Source organism: Hemiscyllium ocellatum, chromosome 14 (assembly GCF_020745735.1).
Source record: "Hemiscyllium ocellatum isolate sHemOce1 chromosome 14, sHemOce1.pat.X.cur, whole genome shotgun sequence".
NCBI classification, from domain to species: Eukaryota; Metazoa; Chordata; class Chondrichthyes; order Orectolobiformes; family Hemiscylliidae; genus Hemiscyllium; species Hemiscyllium ocellatum.
Window position 1 is genome coordinate 33893784 of NC_083414.1, and position 21647 is coordinate 33915430.

The 21647-nt window shown below is 38.6% G+C and overlaps 1 protein-coding gene across 3 annotated transcripts in view; it reads right to left on the minus strand.

The window, feature by feature from the left end:
* The window catches only part of LOC132822339 (ERC protein 2), an 820981-nt gene that overhangs the window by 409478 nt on the left and 389856 nt on the right, over positions 1–21647 (minus strand). For all 3 annotated transcript variants that reach the window (XM_060835591.1, XM_060835589.1, XM_060835590.1), the window contains 2 exons: positions 4784–4924; positions 479–619 (listed from right to left, as the gene is read on the minus strand). In XM_060835591.1, coding sequence (XP_060691574.1) covers positions 479–619; positions 4784–4924 — 282 coding nt within the window. The remainder of the gene's footprint in view (positions 1–478; positions 620–4783; positions 4925–21647) is intronic.

Here is a 21647-nt window from a genome sequence, read left to right on the forward strand (position 1 = left end):
GAAGCAAAATACAAAAGAATAACTTGTATAATTCATCATAAAAAGGATAAACAACTCTAATCTCATGAATTACATAAAGAAATAAGGGGGAAAGTCCCCTCCCCACCAGCAAAAGAAACATGAGAAACCCAAGGAAGAGTTCATCTGAATAAAACAGTGAGAAAATTACAAGGAAGCCAGAGTGAAAGAAAGGTACTTTAGAAAGTGAAGTGCATATTTCACTTTAATCAGTCAAAAAAAGTACAAGTCAATATACAGACAGTTACTGCTACCTTAAAAGCAACGGCAATCTAAATATTTGGTTAATGTGATAAAATTGGAGTAAAAGAAATTCAAGGCCTTTAAGACATCTGATGCATACTGATTCAATGTCTAAGTCTTAATTTTTTTGGCAGGAATTCTTAAGTGATTCAAGATTAGCACGAAGCCATTCAACCATTAACCAAGAAAGTTAGTTTCTCCCAAACATTATACCTACCTTCTTCAGTTGTGCTTCCAACTTACTACATTCTTCTTTTTTTTGCTCTATGGCTATTTCTAGAGATTTTAACTTGGAATCTTTCTTTAAGCCTGTTGAAGCCAAAGAGGATGCATGTTCCTTCAAGTCAATCAAACTAGACTGAAAGAAAACAAATAATTATAAATACTTTCTGGAAATGACAATCTAAAAATAACTTTCACGTCTGTTATTTGATTGCATTCAATTCTTTATAGATATTTAAATCCATTCCTTTAAAATCAATAGTAATAAACAATTTTGGCCTAACTCTTTAGGGTGAGGTTACTATTCCCAAATGTCAAACTGTAATTCAAGAAGTAATATGCAACGCTGTGGCCCTGATTCAGAGTTTCTATGCCTTTGAGTGTAATTTTCAACTCGGTGTAATAAAAACACTAACCACTGTAAAGTATCGTGGGAAGCCCAATCAGATGAAAGAGTTTGCAACTAAATTATCCAAAGCTTTCATGTTTGGCTTGTTAGAATATTGTTCAAATGCAGAAATTCATATAGCACAAGGTAAACGTCAACATTTTCCTTGACATTGAGATTTTGTTAATGAATCTACCTATAAGCCTATGCATTTGCATTCAGTGACCAAGAAATGCGGACCTCACTGAAAACTGCTCAAAAAAATTCACTAGGCTCCGTGCCCTGGATTTCACCACTCATGTTGTTTTTATGTTGTTCCAAGTCAGAAAGTTGTGATATGCAACTTGGAGGAGAATGTAAGGATAGCTGTGCTCCCATATCCTAGATCGTAATGTTGTAGGTTTGGAAGGTGCTGTCTAATGGGTCCTGCAGAGTTGTTGCAGTCCACCTTGTAGATGACACATTTTTTGTTGCTGCAGGAGGGAGTGAATGGTGAAGGTGCGAGATGGAGCGTCAATCAAGTGTTTTGCTGTGGATAGTGAGAGTCTTGAGTGTTGTTAGAGCTGCATTCATCCAGGCAAGTGAACAGTATTCCACTGCACTCCTAAACAATTCTCTTCCAGATGGTGGTCAACTGCTCATTGCAGAATTCCAAGCCTCTGACCTGCTCTTCCATTATTATTTCCCAGATTGTTATAACTTCCAGACAGATCACCCAGGATGAACAGGTTCCCTTTTTTTGCTTACCTGCCTCCTTGAATGGTCACAATCAGATTAATTCAAAATAAAAATGAACTCACATTTTAAAAGGAGTCAACTTAATGAGCCTAGAGTTCAAAGTTATTGATTACCACTGACATTTGTTGAAGCTGGTAGTATATTTCAAGATTCTTAGTTTGGCAGGTTGGTTGAGATTTTGTGGTTATTCTGATTTTTTTCAACCATGACTGAATTCCAGCATTCAGGGAGAGATAGAGTCTTTTTGCTGTTTTGATTCTTTTTGACTAGCTTTCTAGCTAGCTGGACTTTACCAGAGTGAGAGAATGTCTTTACCTGCAACAGAGGTGCCTAAGGGATAACTCTTCATCTGTGGCCTTCAAAGCATGCTAATACTCAAACCCAGACTAGAACAAGTTTACCTTAGCCCACTCAGTCCCGTTGGCTCCAGGAGAGCTGAAGCTGACTTAATAATCCCTGCCCTTGTGTATTTTTCAAAAGGAAAAAATACAAAATCGATCTTCAGTTTGTGACATAATCTGCAGAGGTAGCTTGCTGTTGAACTGGGGATCATCAGCCCTCATAACTTTTGTCATCACAGGAGATCACAGTTCAGTCTGTTTGACTTGCCTTTTCCTTTTAAAAGGCTGTTGTTTGAAGTTCCTTTCACATCGTCAGATACAATCCATGCGGGGGCTCCCTCCAGACATCAGCCATTATGACACACAGCCATTATTGGCTGAATCAGCCTTCTTAAAACAAAAGCTAAAAATGTCCACAATACTTAGAAATTCTGAATCCAAGTCATGACAGTATCCACCGCATCTATACAGATAATCCAGTTCAGCTTCTGGTCAATCATATCCACCCAGGATGCCGTTAGTGGAGAATTCCACAATTCTAATGCCACTGAATGTCAGTGGATGATAGTTGGATTCTCTTTTGTTGGAGATGGCCAATGTTACTTGGCACTAATCAGCTCAAGCCTGAGTGTTGTCCAGATCCTGGAGATTTGGACATGGACTGCTTCAGTATCTGAGGAATCATGAATGGCATTGAACACTGAAATCAGCCAACATTCCCCTCTCTGATTAGATTAGATTCCCCACTATGAAAACAGGCAATTTGGCCCAACAAATCCACACCAACCCTCCGAAGAGTAACCCACCCAGACCCAATCCCCCACCCTATATTTCTCCCTGACTAATGCACCTAACACTATGAGCAATTTAACATGACCAATTCACCTGACCTGCACATCTTTGGCTTGTGGAAGGAAACCGGGGCACCTGGAGGAAACCAACACAGAGACAGGGAGAATGTGCAAAGTCCATGTAGACAGTCACCCAAGGTGGGAATTGAACCCAGGTCCCTGGTGTTGTGAGGCAGCAGTGCTAACCACTCAGCCACCATGCCACCCATAAACTACCATTCCCTGACCTTATGATGGAGAGAGGATCACTGATGAAGCAACTGAAGATGGTTGGGACTGAAACACCACCCTGTGGAACTCATGGAGTGATGTCCTGTGGAAGAGGTGAAACACTCCCAGCAAGTGTAAAAATCTTGCGTTATGCTAAGTATGGCTCCAACTAGTGGAGAGATTTGCCCTTGATTCCCTTTGATTGCAGCATTGCTTTGCTCCTTGATGCCACATTATGTCAAAAACTGCTTTGATGTCAATGTAGTTATCCTTACTTTCTCACATCAGTTCAGATCTTCTGTCCACATTTGGATCAAGATTGTAATGAGGGCAGGAACTGAGCTATCCTGGCAAAACCCAAACTGAGTGTCTGTGAATATTATTGTTGAGTAATTGCTGCTCAGTAACACTGTCAATGGTACTTTCCATCACTTTACTGGTGATTGAGAGTGGGCAAATAGGACTACAATTGACCAAGTTGATCATTCTGATGTCGGGTCCAGGGAATCAGACATCTAGAATCAGTGGCACCATCAAGTAGACGACATAGCCAATCTCATTAAAGAATTCTCACTAACTGAACTAGGTAAAAATGAGCAGGTTCTCTTTTTATCATTTATAATCTTACTTAGCATATAGAAATAGGGTTAAGGTAGAAGCTGAAATATCAACTTCAAAGATAAAAACATTATTTCAAAAATCTATGGAAGTTTTAGAAACAGAGAAAATAGGAGCAGTAGGCCGTATGGCTCTTTGTACGTACTTTACCATTTAACGTCCAACTCAGTACCCTGTTCCCAATTTCTCACACACCCTTTTATCTCTTTCACTCTAAGAACTATATCTAATTTCTTATTAATAATGGTCAAATGTTTTGACCTCAACCCTTTCTGTGACAGAGAATTCCACGGGCTCGTCACTCCCTGAGGGAAGAAACTTCTCCTCATCTCAGTCATAAATAGCCAAACTCATATCCTTAGACTGTTTCCCTGGTTATCGGAAATATCTCTATGCAGTTAACATTTAATCCTATGAGAATTCTATAGATTTAGTTTCAGGATGGGATGGAGAAATTTGTCACTCTAAAAATATAAAATAATTTTTTCAATGCTCAAGAGATTGCTCAGTAGCAATTACAACTGTGTGCTACCAAAAACCCAGTTTCAACCCATCAACAAGGCTTTTTTTACCAAAAGCAAAGTAAAATGCGATTTTCATCTAGTAATTCACGCCTCAGACCCCGCCTTTGTTTTCATGACCACTCTTTGTCTACTGCACAAACCTTGTATTCTTTAATTTCCTGAGGTCTCCACCTTTCCAAAGAGCTTCTCGTTTGCTCATTCTGCCTTCTCCTTTCAGTGGCTTGAAACTCTCATTTCTGTTCCTCGCTCTGATGAAAGGTCACCAACCTGAACCATTAATTCTATTTCTCTCCGCAGTTGCTGTATGAAATGATGAGTTTTTCCAACTTTTCTATGCCAATTAAGTTTTTCAAGAGCTTTTACACTGAGACTAATACCATTAAAAGTGGAAATTCATATCAACTGCAGGGACTTCAATGACACTTCTAGGTTAGAATGGGGAAAACAATAACAGCAACTTCAGGTTTTCCACTTTTAATTGGGCGTGTAAGATACCAGAAGTCATGGTCAGTTTCACAAAAGATGCTGAAGACTGATAGTTTAATTACTGTCACAAAATCCATGCTGCTGTAGAAGGGTAATTGTGATAAAATTTTTAAATGTAAATAGTATGACAGATTACTGACTAACCTCTTTTTCTGCCAACTCTGCTTGTAAATTGTTAATCTTCTCTTTAAGATCTTTATTTTCTTTTTTATATGACTCAACCTCTTCCAGCCTTTCCCGATCATCTCTTTCACGTTGTTCCTTAAGACGTTCAATAATTCTTTCCTATAAGTACCAAAAGTAAATGTAACAATTAAAGGTTAAACATATTTACAATTCAAATTTTCAATCACAATACGTGATGAAATTTCTTTATTTTGTCCACTGTAATACAAAAATCATTGATAATATTTATGAATGCTTTAACACTGTAAACACATCCAGTCTGGAAGTCTATTGTTCGGAATCACTTGTTGCCTGGAAGTTTTGAGATCCTTAACATCTTGGTATGTTAATACAATATTCTGGGAACACAAACAGGACACAGTATTTGGATCAGCAAAACAAGTTTTATCACCCCTCTGTGTTTTGGGAAAGTCGGCACTCCAACATCATCTTATAATCTAGAAAATTCTGAAGTCACTTGGCTCCAAGCATTCCAGACTGATGACTTACAGTGTAATAGACATATGATGCATCTTTAAATCTTGTATAATTTCAGTATAGAAGTTTCTATAATGTATAACACCATGGTAACTGCATAACAAAACACTGTTTCCAGTGATGTGAACATTAAATGCTGTTATTAGGTCATAAAATAAAATTTGTATAATTATTATTTTTAATTGAATTTGCAGTTCATATATTTTCAGAAGATGTCAGTCTACCTTCCTGAAAGTAGTTGAAATATATTCCTGGTTAGATTTCATTTCATAACTTTTGATGTACAATTTATTCTCACCCTAGTCAAAATAGGATCCTTTCAGAGTGACTGTCTGCAATAATCGAGTCAAAAGCCTGAGACAACAATTGCCAAATTAGAGTACAATAACAGCTATCTGCAAAACACAGCATGAAGAAAGAACTGAATATCATCATTATAAAAGTGTGGGGCTCAGGAAACATCAGTTTTAAACATGGATTAATTTAACCAAAGCTCTCTTGACTGTAAAACTGAACCACTGGTGCGGGGGAGGTAGGTAAGAGGGCAGGGGAAACAAGCTTTGCAATAACAGAGTTTATCTAACAAGGTTCTACTATAGGCCACAGCTTCTACAACTCAACCACAAAAATTTTTGTTCTCAAAAAATGTAATCAAGCAGTTGGTTTTGAGCCTCCAGAGACCCTGGATGTTTAAAGAGGCAGCACAGATGGGGAATGATCCCTGAGGCAAGCTTGTTTCTTGGCAAGCTCTGTTACTCCCTGAACTTTCACTAGGACTGGTCAACTTTAGTCTGTCAATGCCAGATTTACAGTAGCAAGATACTTAGTTAAAGAGAAAATAAACTTGATTAGGGTGTCAAGTGTCCTTCATTTCTGACAAAGTTACCATCCACCGAGCTCTCAAGGGCTGTCCTTCCTTACTTTTTGAAATTTGGCCTGGTCATCCAAAAGTGCTTGAGGTAACACATGCCAAAGACAGTTGCAAAATTTCAGCTCATCCAGCTGCACATTCAAGCAGAAACAAAAAGCTCTTCTTACTCCAAATTGATGTGGAGGTGCCGGTGTTGGATTGGAGTGGACAAGGTCAGAGGTCACGTGACATCAGGTTGTAGCCCAGCAGGTTTATTTGAAATCTCAAGCTTTCGAAGCACTGCCCCTTTAAAACTTCACCTGACGAAGGGGCAACACCTGGAAAGTTTGTGATTTAAAATATACCTGCTGGACTATAACCTGGTGTCATGTGACTTCTGAGCTACTCCAAATGGAATCGAGATGTCTACATGGTGCCCTCATACTTATACGAATTGCACATATATTTGGAATTAGAGGTGCTTCCCCTGTAACTTCAGCTGAACGTCTTTCATTCTGTACCTGCAGTAGTGCTAGAAAAGTCAGAACTGGATGGATTCTCCAGTCTTGAATTACACAGAGCTAGTTAGAGTGAGCTGGCAAATTAGGTTAAGAGATAGTTCAATAGAGATGCAGCGGCAGATGTTTAAGGGGTATTTCAGATTCCACACATTCCAATAAGAAAGAAACGTTGGAGAATGTTGGAGAACCCAACATCTATGGTTCACTAAATCTTTCATTTCAAGAAAATGCATATACAGAGGAACCTCGATTACCAGAATGACATAGGTGGGGAGCATTTCATTCGGTTAATTGAATTCCGGATAATCGAATGCCGGACAACACAGTTTAGCCGAGCATCGGGCATTGCAAGCTTGCCGGATAATCTGATATTCGGATAATAAAATGCCGGATAATTAAGGTTCCTCGTAATTACACAGAGAAGAATGGAAAACCAAAAGATTGGACAGTCCATAAAAAAACTGCAAAGAGTGACTGAAACAAAAATTTATAAGAAAGAACAGATCAGAACATGAGAAAAAGCTAGGTAGAAAACAGATGGTAAGAATTGCTATAGATATTTTTTAAAAAGAATTAAAGCATGTGTTGGTGTTACAGAAGTGATTCAGGTCCATAATAATGAAAAATAAAGACAGCAGATAAATTAAACAGATATTTTCCATCAGTATTTGACCAGGTAATATCTGAAAAAAGCTGTAAATCAAGAAGCAAACATGAAGGATAACCTCAAGAAAATGATTTTTGAGGGAATTATCAGAGTTGAGACTGACAAGTTCTGAAGACCTGATGGACTTCACCATTGGATTGTGTAAGAAGTGGCTAGTGAGCAAGTTGACTTTAATGTTCCAAAATTCCCCAGATTCTGGGAAAGTTCATTGGACTGGGAATCAGTGAATGTAACTCATTTATTCAAAAAAAAAGTAGACAGAAAGCAGGAAACTCCAGGCCAATGAGTTCAGGTAATTAGACTGAGCCAGTATTATTTTGTGACAGTGGATAAATTATTGAAAGTCTTTGAGGAGTTGAGACATACTGTGATTGAAAGGGAGTGGCCTATTACAATTTATGTAAATAACTTGAATACAAGGCCTGATGATATGTTGCTAAATTTGCTGATGACAAGAGGAGGAGTGGGAGAGTAAGATGAGAAAAGACTACAGAAGACATATAGATTAAGTGAGGGAACAAAGGTCTAGGAACATGGAGTATTGATGTTGAGAAATGTAAACTAACTAATGTAAAGCAACACACAATGTAAACGGTGAAGATTGTAGAGTTTCAAGATGCAGATGGATCTGGGCATCCTAAGGCGTAAATCACAAAAGATTAGCATTTAGGTACAGCAAGTACAAAGGGAAGCTTACAGAATTTTCTTTATTGTGATGGAATTTAAATACACAAGGAGGGAGTTTCTGCTTCAGCTATACAAAGCAATGCTGACACCACATTTGGAGTACTGTGTATATTACTGATCTCCTCATTTAAGAAAGAATGTAAATGTGTCAGAAGCAGTTCAAAGAAGATTTATTTGACTAATACCTGGGACAGGCCAACAGTTTTATGAGAAAAACCTAAACAGGCTAGGCTGGAATCGCCCAGAGCTTGGAAGAGTAAGATACAAGTTGATTGAAACACAAGATCCTGTAGGATCTGAAAAGGCTGGATCTAGAATTGAAGTTTCCGCTTGCAGTAGAATTTAAAACCAGGTATTATTGTATAAAAATAGGGAATCCATTTAAGACAGAGATAAGGAAAATGCTTTTTTCCCTATAGAGTTCGTATCTTTTCAACGCTCTTCCTCAAAGGATGTTGGAAACAGACTTTGAATAGTTTTAAGCCTGAGTTAAACAGATATTTGAGAAGCAAAGGAGTGAAATGTTATCAAGAGTGAGTGGGAATATGGAGTTATCAGATCAGCCATGATCATACTGAATGGCGGAGCAGACTCAACAGGTTGAGTGGCCTAATCCTGCACCTAGCCTGCATGCTCCTATGGCTTATGTGTGACTCAATCCTGCTAAGTGAAGAATTTTAGTTTTTGGCTTTTTAAAAAAATGTTCATGAACTGCAGTCTCAATTGTTTAAATTCAGAAATTACTTACTGATGCTGATATTTTTACTCAGACTGATATAAAAAGTGTGTCTAGGCTTGTAATCTTTCTATAATTTGAAGAGTGACTGCACAGTGCATAATTACTGCATAAGTCATGAGTGTCCAAAATTCTACTGACAGTGCTAGAGTAGACTGGAACTGAGAAGTTGTCATTATTAATTATCTATTTTGTTACTCTTGGCGCAACACAACAATGTCATCAGTGGTGACACTGCACTAATACCCCCTCTTAGATTTTCACATTTACGAAAGAAAAGATATACACAGTACGATGAACTGCTCAAGATACCTTCAAATGAATTTTTCACGTTACTTAAAAAGGAGATTGTAATTTAAATTTGAGAATGAAGATACAAAGACCTCCTTAATTAATAAAAGTTACATTTAACATCTTGCTTTGCAATATGCAGTTGGTTCTGATACAACTTGATAGTTCTGTTCCCGTACAACCCTGCGTTATAAGAAAATTGTGCAATCCAGGTAAGGAAAGTTCACTTTCTACAAATAATGGTCTGAATTCTTCAATTGCTTTGTAGCTAATTCATGTTGAAGAAACACATGCTATAGCAGAACCAACTGTACCTTTTTCAAATGCTTTGAGTGTTCAGGCTAAACAAATGTGAAATATTAATGCTATCTGTCCAAATGAACTTTTGATTTATGGTTTGTTTCTTGCACAGTCAATGCTATAAAGTAATGCCACCTAAACTCTATGGTGATCTTTACTGCATATTCTGACAATAATGGACGCAAGGAGATTAATGTGTGCACAGGTGGAAGGTTATTGTTGCAAGCAAAACAAAAGCAACTTAGAATCTAAGGAGACCAAAACTGATGAACTTAGAACATCTTTGACCAGCCACCAGTAGAAAGAAAATGTAACTTTTACATCCATCAATAGTTTCTAGCTTACAAATTTTCCAAAGTTACATTTTATTAACTGAACGATAAAGCAAGTTTAATTCCTAGAAACTGCAACACTGTACTATGCCGTTAATATTAACCCTCCAATGAAAAGACTAAAAAGCACACTAACTGGCAAATAATAGAATCAAATGATGGTCTAATCATATTAAGTATCCATATCAGAACTCAAAAGGAACCAAATCTCACCCAGCTCCTCTATGAAAGCAAATAACCATGCCAGTCCTCCAAACCTATTCTACAGCTATTAAGACACCAAAAAGTCTAAAACAAAAGCATTATCGTACATAAAAAGACTTGACATTTTAAGATGGCTACACACCTCTTTAACTTGGGTATATCATTACTTTATAAAATGTCGAATTCTCTTGAGGGAATATCTGGGTCAAAAATTCAACAACTAACTGAGTGTAAACCAAACAAATTCTTTCAGTTTCTTAGACTTTTACTTGGAAGCTTCAGGCATTAATCATAAGCTTACCAAACAGCTTATCCATTCAATCAATTAGAAAATATAGAACTTCTCTGATGACTAACAGCAGTCAATTAACTAAATGTTTTTATTTTACCCCATGACAAAGTGTTAAGCATTCAAATAACTGAATAAAATTAAAAATATATATGTATAAATATAATTTCTGTTGTTAACATTTGAAATTAAATCTTACAAAATTTGGAGTCAAATGTTCCACAGCAGCCTCACCAATCAACAACAAGCACACCCTGACAATTCAAATCAATTCAAGATCAATTCTCTTCACTTCTGAATTTATGTCATACCTTCACTTCCTGCACTCTGCCTTATTTAAGTTCTCATTCACAGTAGTGTCAGCGCTCTTCTGCTCCAACCTTAATTTACAATTTCCAACTTGTACAGTTCACTTTTTTAGCTCTTCTTCTACAGGTAAGATTTTTGGTCAGTTCAATGTTTTTAACCATTATCCCACTCATGCAAATCAGAATTCAACTACTGTCAACAATTGCTACAAATTTCACATCTGTATCTGTCAAGTTAAGCAATATCCAGTTCTTATGAATACTTATCTCAAGTGGCCTATCACCTGCAAAATCAAATTAATTTATGGTTAAAGCTCTGGTGAAATCAGAGTGGCACAATGGTGACAATATTCTGATCACTTTTGTATACAGGATATGGTAATCTTCCACTTTCTGGAAGGTTAAGGAAAAACCTTGAAGCACAGATGATGTAAAATGTAAGCTGTCAGGGAAATAAACAAAACAAAAATCTATCTACAAAGCAATATCAACCTATCTCCTACTGCTGCCCATAGTATCATAGTAATAAACAGCATTTTACTTGTCCTCTGCAGTGCGCCTACTTCACAAAAGCATCTTGTCAAATTTAAGCTTACCATCTCAAAGCACAATCCCTTTGCTTTTCTTTAATTTCCAGACTTAAACTTGCTAGAAACTAACCATCCTGGAAACAACTCTGTTCCTACCTCTCCACTTTACCTTTCCCAGGCTCTCAGTATTGAGAATTGGTTTGCCAAAATGCCCATTGAAATGATGACCCTGACAAAATACCTCAGCTTGGTGTGGCAGCCACAACAACTGCAACGCATGTTTCGATTCTCCTTACAACTTTATAATCAGAAGCTTTACTATGTGAAAGGTGCTAATTATACGCAAGTTGTTACTACTTTTAGCTGAACTCCCTGATGGCACCCCTGATAGAAAACTGAACCAATTTTACAGCTGCAAAGTTCTCTGGAATGTACTAATAACAACCTGTCCTTCCCCATCCCATCCCTTGTCTCAAAAACAATATGGATAACAGTCTCAATGGCCAAACATTTTTCTTCTCTGGAAATCATGAAAATTCCGAGAAACTGAATGGCATCTTGGCTATGGCTCGAATTTTCTTACCATCAAATTAGAAACGTATGCTGGCGTTCTGAAAGTTATTACTTTACAACCTGAATTTGACATCTGAAATAAGTAAAAATATAAAAATGCCGCAGACACAACTAATGATTTAACGGATAGTATTTAAATGTGTTTCAAATGATAGAGAAGAAAACAGATTTCTGAAATTGCTAAAAACAACAAATCAGTTTAACTTCAAATATAGTGAGAATCACAATGATTATTGATTCATGGGATAATGTTTTCAAATAGCTATTTTTCTACAAAGCATCCAGCCTTATTCTGGGACAAACATACTTTCAAATGAGTTACTAATGATTTAGAATTTATCAAAAATCCAGAGAGTGCTTTTCAAAAAATACTTTGCAACAATTACTTTTTTTTACATAACACATGGTACAGGGCATTTATGTTGGCTCTTGAAAACTAAATCATAAAACTAAATCAGTAAAATTAATACCTTACATAGTTAATGACTGAAAACATTTTCACAGACCAGACAGGAGACTAATTTGAAATCTGGTTCTGTACAGGACAGATGTCAAAAGTAATCTAAACAAACTATGTTGAATGACTATAATATTGTGTTATACCACATTCTACTCTACATCTCAGAGGCATTAAATCTCCTTTATCCATCTTATTTGCATTGGCAACCTTTAACTTGCACATTAATTGAATTGCGTTCATCATAGGAGCAGGAATGAAATTAAACCAGTATGTAGCTTATTTTAAGGCCAGTCACAATGCTCATCAGCTGTCTGAATTTTCCTTTGTAAAAGCTCTTTACTTCAGCATGCGCTGAAAGAATAAAAGTCTCTCATTAATATTTTGCCTCATTCCCCAAAAATTACATATTATAAGTTCAAGAGGACAATATTTAGTCATGAGTGGAATCCACTCATGTCCATCCCAATTTTACAAAACTCTTAACCAAAAAAATATACAGAAACTCAGGTTTCCCAAAAGAAATAACTCCGAAAAATGGGTGGACATGGGAGTAATTACTATTTGGTCAACTCAGGCCCATAATTTGGAGTTTCCTAAACCCAAGAGGTGAAACAAAAAGCCTGCGATTTAGAAACAATTTCGCTACCATCAGAAACTAGCGTGCATGAAAATACTGAGCAGAACCAATGTACGAATTTTCCATTTCTGATTTACTTAATTGCTGAGAAAAAATATTGACTACAGTGAAAAAGTAGATAGTGGGTGGTGTCAGAGGGTTCTTGTTCAGACTGGAGGCCTGTGACCAGTGGCACACCACAAGGGTCAGTACTGGGTTCACTGCTAATAGTCATTTATAGAAATAATTTGGATGATGATATATGAGGCATGGTTAGCAAGTTTGCAAATGATGCCAAAATTGATGATTTGGTAAATAGTGAAGGAGCTTAGATTAGATTACTTACAGTGTGGAAACAGGCCCTTCGGCCCAACAAGTCCACACCGACCCGCCGAAGCGCAACCCACCCATATTCCTACATTAACCCCTTACCTAACACTACGGGCAATTTAGCATGGCCAATTCACCTGATTCGCACATCTTTGGACTGTGGGAGGAAACCGGAGCACCCGGAGGAAACCCACGCAGACACAGGGAGAACGTGCAAACTCCACACAGTCAGTCGCCTGAGTCGGGAATTGAACCCGGGTCTCAGGCGCTATTTAACAGTTCAAGAGGATCTTGAACAACTGGGCCTGTGAGATAGGAATGGCAGGTGGAGTTTAATTTTGATATTGCATTTTAGTAAGATGAACCAGATCAGGACATACACAGTTAATAGGTTGGGCTCTGTGGAGTGTTGTCAAACCGAGAGATGTAGGGGTCCAGGTGCATAGTTCCTTGAAAGCCTCATCACAGGTGGACAGGGTGATGAAGGCGGCATTTGGCAGATTTGCCTTCATTGAGTGTAGGAGTTGAGACGTCATGTAACGGCTGTACAAGATATTGGTAAGGATACATTTGGAATACCGTGTACAATTCTGGTCGCTCTGCGAAAGAAGGATGTTATTAAAATAAAAAGGGTGGAAAAGAAATTTACAAGGATGTTATGAAGACTGGAGGGTTTGAATTACAAAGGAAAGGCTGGATAGATTGGGACTTTTTGCCCTGGAGCACTGAGGGGTGGCTTTCTACGAGGCGTATAGATAAGGCAAAAAGCCAAGGTCTTTTCCCCAAGGAAATCAGAGGGCATAGATTTAAGGTGAGAGGGGAAAGATTTAAAGGGGAGCTGAGGGGCAACTTTTTCATACAGCAGGTGGTGCATATATGGAAGATGCTGCCAAAGGAAGTGATAGAGGTTAACACAATTACAACATTTAAAAGACATTTGGAAAGTACATAAACAGGAAAAAGGTTGAGAGGGATATGCACCACATGCAGGTAAATGGGACTAGTTCAGTTGAGGAAACCTGGTCAGCCTGGATGAGTTGGACTGAAGGGTCTGTTTCTGTGCTGTATGAGTCCACCACCATCAAAATATCTTCTGGCCCATAAATCTGGTACTGCTAAGGAATAATAGCAAGACTTTGTCTTCTATTATACCTGCAGGATGATATATGCCGACTGAAAAGCCCCACAGGTGATGATTTACGTATAAACCAAAAGTATTTGGTCAAAGTAAATACGTGTTTAAACAGCGCTTGCTCATATCCTAGCAACCCACTGTTGAAAAATAAATCTCCGAATCTTTCCCTTGAGTCTTTTGCGATAATCTTACCTCTACATCCTTAAATTACCAGTTACCACATTATCCACCAAAGACACAGTTACCTCTATTCAATGATTTTCTTTGGGCCTTCTTTTGTAAAAGTCCAGACATTTTCTTCATTTCAAGAATCTCCCCTGCTTGGTGCAATCTTGGCAAATCTCGATGCTTCCTCAATCCTCTCCCAAACTCAGACATCCAAAACTGGAACCACCATTACAAATGCTATCTAAAGAATACTTTAACATTTTATCTTTGCCTTTGCATTCTGTATTCCTCATTGTAAAACCCGCGATCACAAAGACCTGTGTCTTCAAAAAGAGCTTTGTTAGCATGTTTTCTCTAATTTTTTTATATAATATATTTTTATTAAGAAAAAAAGATTTTAAATATTACAAATACAAAACAATGCAATTCACAACAGTACAAAAATAGTACAAAACTAAACCCAAATAATAAAAGAATTCCCCAACCCACCCTCCAATACAAATGTATAAACATATATAGAGAAATATAAAATTTAAAGAAACTTGAACGAGCTATTTAACTAAATAAATAAATACCTAACAACAAACAAATAAATAGTAATAACTCAGCCCAGCCAAACAAAACACTCATACATTCACAGTTCCTCCTCCCTGGATATTGGACTCATGAAACACAATCGTTACGGCTATATAAAAGCCCTTGTTAGTGTGTCCTCACTTTGTGCAAAAACAGCAAACTGGTAAGGGGGCACCTTGCCTGAGAGGCTTCGATATCTAGCAATATTGAAAGAGGTTCCCCACAAACCCAATCACTCACATAGGCCAAAAGCCAACTTAATTGGTAATTTTTAATGTCAGAAAGGTCTACTCCCCCCAATCTGTGAGGCAACTGCAGTTTGGCTAATTTAATGAGGGGCTGTTTACGGTGCGAAATAAAGGAGCTGAACCAACTGTTCAGTCTCCTGAGTGTTTGTTTATTGAAAATCCAGGGGAGCATCCGTATCGGTTATAGCAAACGAGGGAGAATATTCATTTTAATAAGCGCTCTCTGACCCAACCACAAGACTGGAAGTGCCTCCCATCTCTGGAGATCTTGTTTAATTTTTTCAAATAATTGAGTAAAATTGGCTTTGAACAGCCAATCTAGAACTGGAGTAATGAATATGCCCAAATACATAAACCCCCCCCCTGTGACCACCTAAATGGGAATCCATAGTCACTCTCAAGAGCCAACTCTTTCATAAGACCACCCATAGGCATTGCCTCTGTTTAAGCAAAATTAATCTTATACCCTGAAAAAGCACCAAATGCGTGAGTGCATTGTATTAGGCAAGGCACTGAAACTGCTGGATTTGTCAAGAAAATTAGAACATCGTCTGCATACAGTGAGATCTTATGTAATTTTGACCCCACTTCTGGAGCTTGTATATTGGGGTCCCCACGAATAGCCTCTGCCAACGGTTCAATCACCAACGTAAAAAGTAATGGTGAAAGGGGACAGCCCTGCCAGCTGCCCCTAGTAATATTAAAATTGCTTGATCGTACCCCGTTAGTAATGACCGCTGTGAGAGGTACACTGTAAAGAACCTTTACCCATCTTATGAAAACTTCGCCAAGACCAAACCAGTCTAGAGTATAGAAAAGGTACGGCCACTCAACTCGGTCAAATGCCTTCTCTACATCTAGAGAAATCACCAATCCCTGTATTGACTGCTGTTGACATGCTTGAATTACGTTAAGCAGCCTCCTACATTATTGGAGGATCTGCGTCCCTTTATAAAGCCCGTCTGATCCTCTTTAATAATAGAGGGTAACACAATCTCCAGCCTTAACGCAAAAGCCTTAAAGAGGATCTTAAAGTCCACATTTAAGAGCGAGATGGGCGTGTATGAAGCACAGTCTTCCGGATCCTTCCTTTTTTTAAGGATAAGTGAAATATTGGCCTCTCTCAGAGATGGTAGGAGAGGATCATGACTGTATGAATCATTAAACATATTGAGCATTGGGCCTGACAGTATACTTTTAAATTCCTTATAGAATTCACTGGTAAGTCCGTCAGGACTGGGCGCCTTTCCACTCTGAAGCTGCCTCACAGCTTCCTGCACTCCTTGCTCTGATAATGGGGCATTGAGAAAGGACTGTTGTCCGGGAGTGACACCCGGGAGCTTCAGATCTCTAAAATAGGATTCCATTTTGGTCTGCCCCTCCTCACAATTCTCAGACCGATATAATTTAGAGTAGAATCTCTGTCACGCCACATTAATCTTTATAGAATCACATGTTAGGTTCCCAAACCCTTCCCTAATTGCTGTAATGGTTTGTGGGGCACTTCTTTTTCTGGCAAGGTATGCTAAGTATTTGCTTGGCTTGTCACCATGCTCATATAACCTTTGCTTTGCAAAAGCCAGCTCCTTCTTTGCCCTCTGCTTGAGCACGGAATTTAGTGTAGACAGCAGTGCCGTAATCCTCTGTAGTTTGACCAACAAGGGTCAGTCAAAATAGGCTTCTCGACTGCCTTCAACCGTGCTTCAAGGAAACGTTGCTGCTCACCCTCCTGCCGCTTCCTACTGGTGGAATATGAAATAACTAACCCCCTGGCATAGGCTTTGGCAGTTTCCCAGAGAACAGATAAGCTATCAACCGAGCCTATGTTGACGTCTAGGAATGTCCGAAATTCCCTAGAGAACTCCACAAACTTACTGTCCATGAGAATAAAGGGGTCCATTCGCCAGTACCTTGAATCCACTGTAACATCCTCCTTAACCTTCACCATGAGGTACACTGGAGCATGATCAGAGATGGCAATATTACCAATCGTACAAGATGCCACCAGATCCAGGGTTACCGCAGGGGTCAGAAAAAAAATCAATCCTCGTGCAACATCTATGCAGATTGGAGAAAAACGTGAAATCCCTACCTGTAGATGTCCACCAACCCTAATTCCCCACACAGACCCAATAACTGTTTAGTTTGTGCAGAGGGACCTTTAGGCAACCTGTCTACTGTGGGGTCCATGAGGCAGTTAAAATCTCCCCCTATAATGATGTGCCGAGACTTGAGACTTATCAGTTTAGAAAAAAGCATCTACCAAGAATTTAAGAGGATGAGCTAGGGGACAATAAACATTTAAAATGCCATATTCTTCCCCATTTATCAAGGCTTTAAGAATTACAAACCTCCCGTATGTGTCTTTAACACATTCCAACAATTTAAATGAGAGATTTTTCCTAACCAATATAACCACTCCCCTACTTCTGGCATTAAATTTAAATGATGAAAAATAAATTCAGTCAAAGCCATTCTGCTGTAATTCCCAATGTTCCTTGTCATCCAAATGTGTCCCCTGTAACAAAGAAATATCCACCTTCTCCTTTCTAAGACTCAAGAGTACCTTCTTCCTCTTAATTGGTGAGTGACTTCCCTTGATATTCCAGGTACACCATTTACACCAGGTAATCATTAGCCATTATCTTCTGCAAATACATTTAAGTTCCAGAGAGGAGGAACCCGAACACAAATTGCTGAGCCTTAGTGTCGCGTGGCCCACCAAATATAAAAACTACAAACTAAAACTACTACATTTAACAAACATACAAAATTATTAAAAATAAAAAACAAAAACCAGAAAACAAACCAACATATAAAGCGCCAACAGCACTGAGTAGGGGAACTCACCCCCTGCCCAGAGGGGGCAACTACCCATTAATAGGCAACTAACCATCTCAACCACCTTCACTTCTCCCAGCTAGAGCCGCATCGCAAGCACAAGCTAAAAAGAATAAACACCCCATAGAATATCAATATGAATTTTAAAAATTCTTTTATAAAACAAGGGGGAATAAATATCCCACCCATCCTTTGGTATGTCCTAACTTAGAAATTTAAAATGTACATCTTAACTACCACAGACAAAGTTTGAACCAAATTTTTGTCAATAGAAGAAAAAGGAAAAAACCAAGCTCCAACCCGATTTCCTCCATTTCTTTTAGAGAATGATAAATACATACCCAAGCAACAATATTTATACATATTACAATTGTTTAAATTAGGTTAGTTTGTCCACAAAGTCTCTTGCCTTCTCCGATGTGTCAAAAAGATGCATGGATCCATCTAAGGTGATCCGAAGCACTGCCGGATATCTCAGAGAGTACTGAATCCCAAGCTCCCTCAGTCTTCTCTTGACACCACCATACAATTTTCATTTCTGGATCACCACCGCTGAAAAGTCCTGAAAAAACATGACCTTAGACCCCTCATAAATTAGGGCCTTTGGATCCTTCCCCTGGAGTCTGGAAGCCTCCATGACTCTCTCCTTATCCCGGTAATGATGGAATTGCACCAGGAAAGGACGAGGGCTTTGACCCAGACCCAATCTCTGCGCTGTGACCCGGTGAGCCCTCTCTATCTTCAATCCTCCCATGCCGGCCTCCAAGTCAAGGAATTTCAGAAGCCAATCTTCAACAAATTCCGCAGGCCGCTCACCTTCCTTACCCTCAGGCAGACCGAGGATCCGAATGTTTTTCCTCCTGTCCCTGTTTTCAAGATCATCCACTTGGTCACACAAATTACGAACCTGCGTCTTCAGGGCTTGGATCTCATCCTTGAATGAACTGGCATCAGCTTCCACCACTGTGACCCTGTGCTCCACCTCATCCGTCCTCTTCTCCAGGGCTCCCAGCTGCTGCTCATGCTTCTGCAGCACGAGAGAGACTGGAGCCAGCTTCTCTTCAATCTGTTTCCCCAGCATCTCGCAAGATTTCGAGAGCTGGTTCACCAGGTCCTGGAGAGTAATCGGCTCTGAGGCTGCTGCAGGCCCGGCCTCAGATGCTCCTCCGCCCTTTTTAGGCATTTCTGGACAGCTAAAAATACAGGTAAGTCGATTTTTAAATGTTTCTTGGGGCTCCACAATCTCTCCAACGCCCCAAGAAATCCTGATGACCTGGGTTGGGTGGGTTAATTAGAACCGTCCTGCTCCTGCTGCAATGCGAAGCTCTGCAATGCGATCTTCTCAGATTGCCACCATCTTAGATCCCCCGTTTTCTCTATTTTAAAGAACTTGTATTTGAAGCCCAAAATCATTCCGCCCTTCACCCCTTTTAAAACTTTTCCATGTGGGTGAATCTTTCCCACCATTTAGAGAAAAACCAAATTTATACTGGGATGAAGGCCCCTTTAAGAATCCTTCATAAATTCACCTGTTCGCATGATGAACCTGCCTGGGAAATAAACAAGTGACAGTAACAAAATAAGTGAACAAGTAATGACAGGGACAGCAGTGGTGCCATTCTTACAGCTCAGAATAACCTGGCTGTCAAAAACATTTCCTCCAAGCCAAGTCAGTTTAAATTCTGTGTCCTAACTAAAAGGTTTTAAACTCTTAGTAACTGATGGTCTATAGTAACAATAAATTAGAACTTTCTCTGGGGTCGCCAAGCTGAGAGGAAGAAAGGAAAGCATAGAAAAAAGCAAAAAAGAAAGGACAGAAAAGAAAAAGATGTCTTATTTATGAACTGTAGCATTGTCAACTAAAGGTGCCCATATTAAAAACGTACATGATGCCTGTGTTGAACTGGCAGTCTAATACCATCAGTATGTAAGTTAGCTCACTGAGCTGGATGGTTTGTTTTCAGACGTTTCGTCACCATGATGAGGTCACATCATCAGTGAGTGTCTCCAGTGAAATGCTGATGGTATATCCCACCTCTCTCTTTATTGTCTTGGTTTCTTAAAATGGGTGATGTCATTTCGATTTTATTTTTAAGCTAAGGTAGGTAGGACCTAATTGATGTTTTTATTAGTGGAGTTCTGGTTAGAATGTCATGCCTCTGTGAATTCTTGTGGGTGTCTTTGTTTAGTCTGTGCTAGGGTGTATGTGTTGTCCCAACACCAACTGGGCACCAAAAGACACGACCCACTATACTAATTTTTATACATACAGACAATAAAGGACACCACTTTGAGTGGGACAGCATACACATCCTAGGACAGGCAAAACAAAGACATGAATGAGAATTTTTAGAGGCATGGCACTCTAACCAGAACTCCATCGATAAACACATCAATTTAGACCCAATCTACCTTCCCTTGAGAAAAAACAGAAATGACATCACCCACCTTAAGAAACCAAGACCTATAAATAGAGAGGCAGGACATACCCCCAGTGTTTCACCGGAGGCTCTTACTGATGATGTTACCTAATATGGTGACGAAACGTCTGAAAACATTTGCTCAGTCAGCAAACTTACATACTTATCATCAACCTATAAATCTTCTCAAAAACCGTTAGTCTATTACCATGACATATATACAAGAGGTTTGAAGAGATGAGCTTACAAGAAGGAAATGGAAGGCCTTGAAAATCTCAACTTTTTAAAAAATCAATGAAACAGTACTCAGAATAAGTGATTAATCTTCAAATTTCTGATGAGCATGTGGCTTGTGTTTTTTGGGCACCTGGGCATACAGGGTAAGTTAAAAAGGTCCATTTAGTTTCTAAGTGATTTGTTCATTGTACTTTTACTCTCTTTCATGTCACTGACTATTTAAGGGAGTGCAGTTGCTGTCATTCATATTCTTCAAATCTTATATAGGCAAAATTCTTTTATTTTAAAGATTAAACATTGTGACTTTATTCTTTTCAGAAAACATTTGAGCTATCAGATTCCCAAAAAAATGTTCTGTCTCCACCAAGAGGACATTATTACTATAAAAGCCTATCAATATTTTACATTTTATATCATAATGCCTCTCCTGAAATCACCAGTAGGTCTCTTCACAGTTAACCATGCTCTACATTTGTATCCTCTACAAATGTGTCTCTCAATACTAAGTTCAGTTCATTTGTATATATTGAGAAGAGAAAAAGTCCCCTGTTGGCTGGGAAAGAACACCACTGTTCATAAGTGTTCAGTCAAAAAATCATTCTTAGATATGTATTTTCTATCTGAAGTCTCATCAGGTGCAAACCTTATACTTTCTTCAATGTTAGGATCACTATTTTATTTTGCTACATACCAATGATGGAAGTGTGCAAATCACAATTTTAAAATACACAGATAGCAAAAAGCTTGGAGCTGTAATAGCAGCTTGTAAGTAAATGATAAAACTCAAAAGACAAACTGAGGCAGATGAAAAGCAGATGACATTTAAACACAGAGGAAATGCAGTGTGGTACATTTTTATGGGATGAACAAAAGAGGTAATATAAACTAAACAAATAAATTCTAAAGAGGATGCAGGAACAGAGGCCCTTATGGGTATATGTGCATAAGCTGTTGAATTTGTCAGAGCAGCTTAAGAAAAGAGTTTTGAGAAAGCAAGCAGAATCCTCCTTTTCTAGCACCATGCTC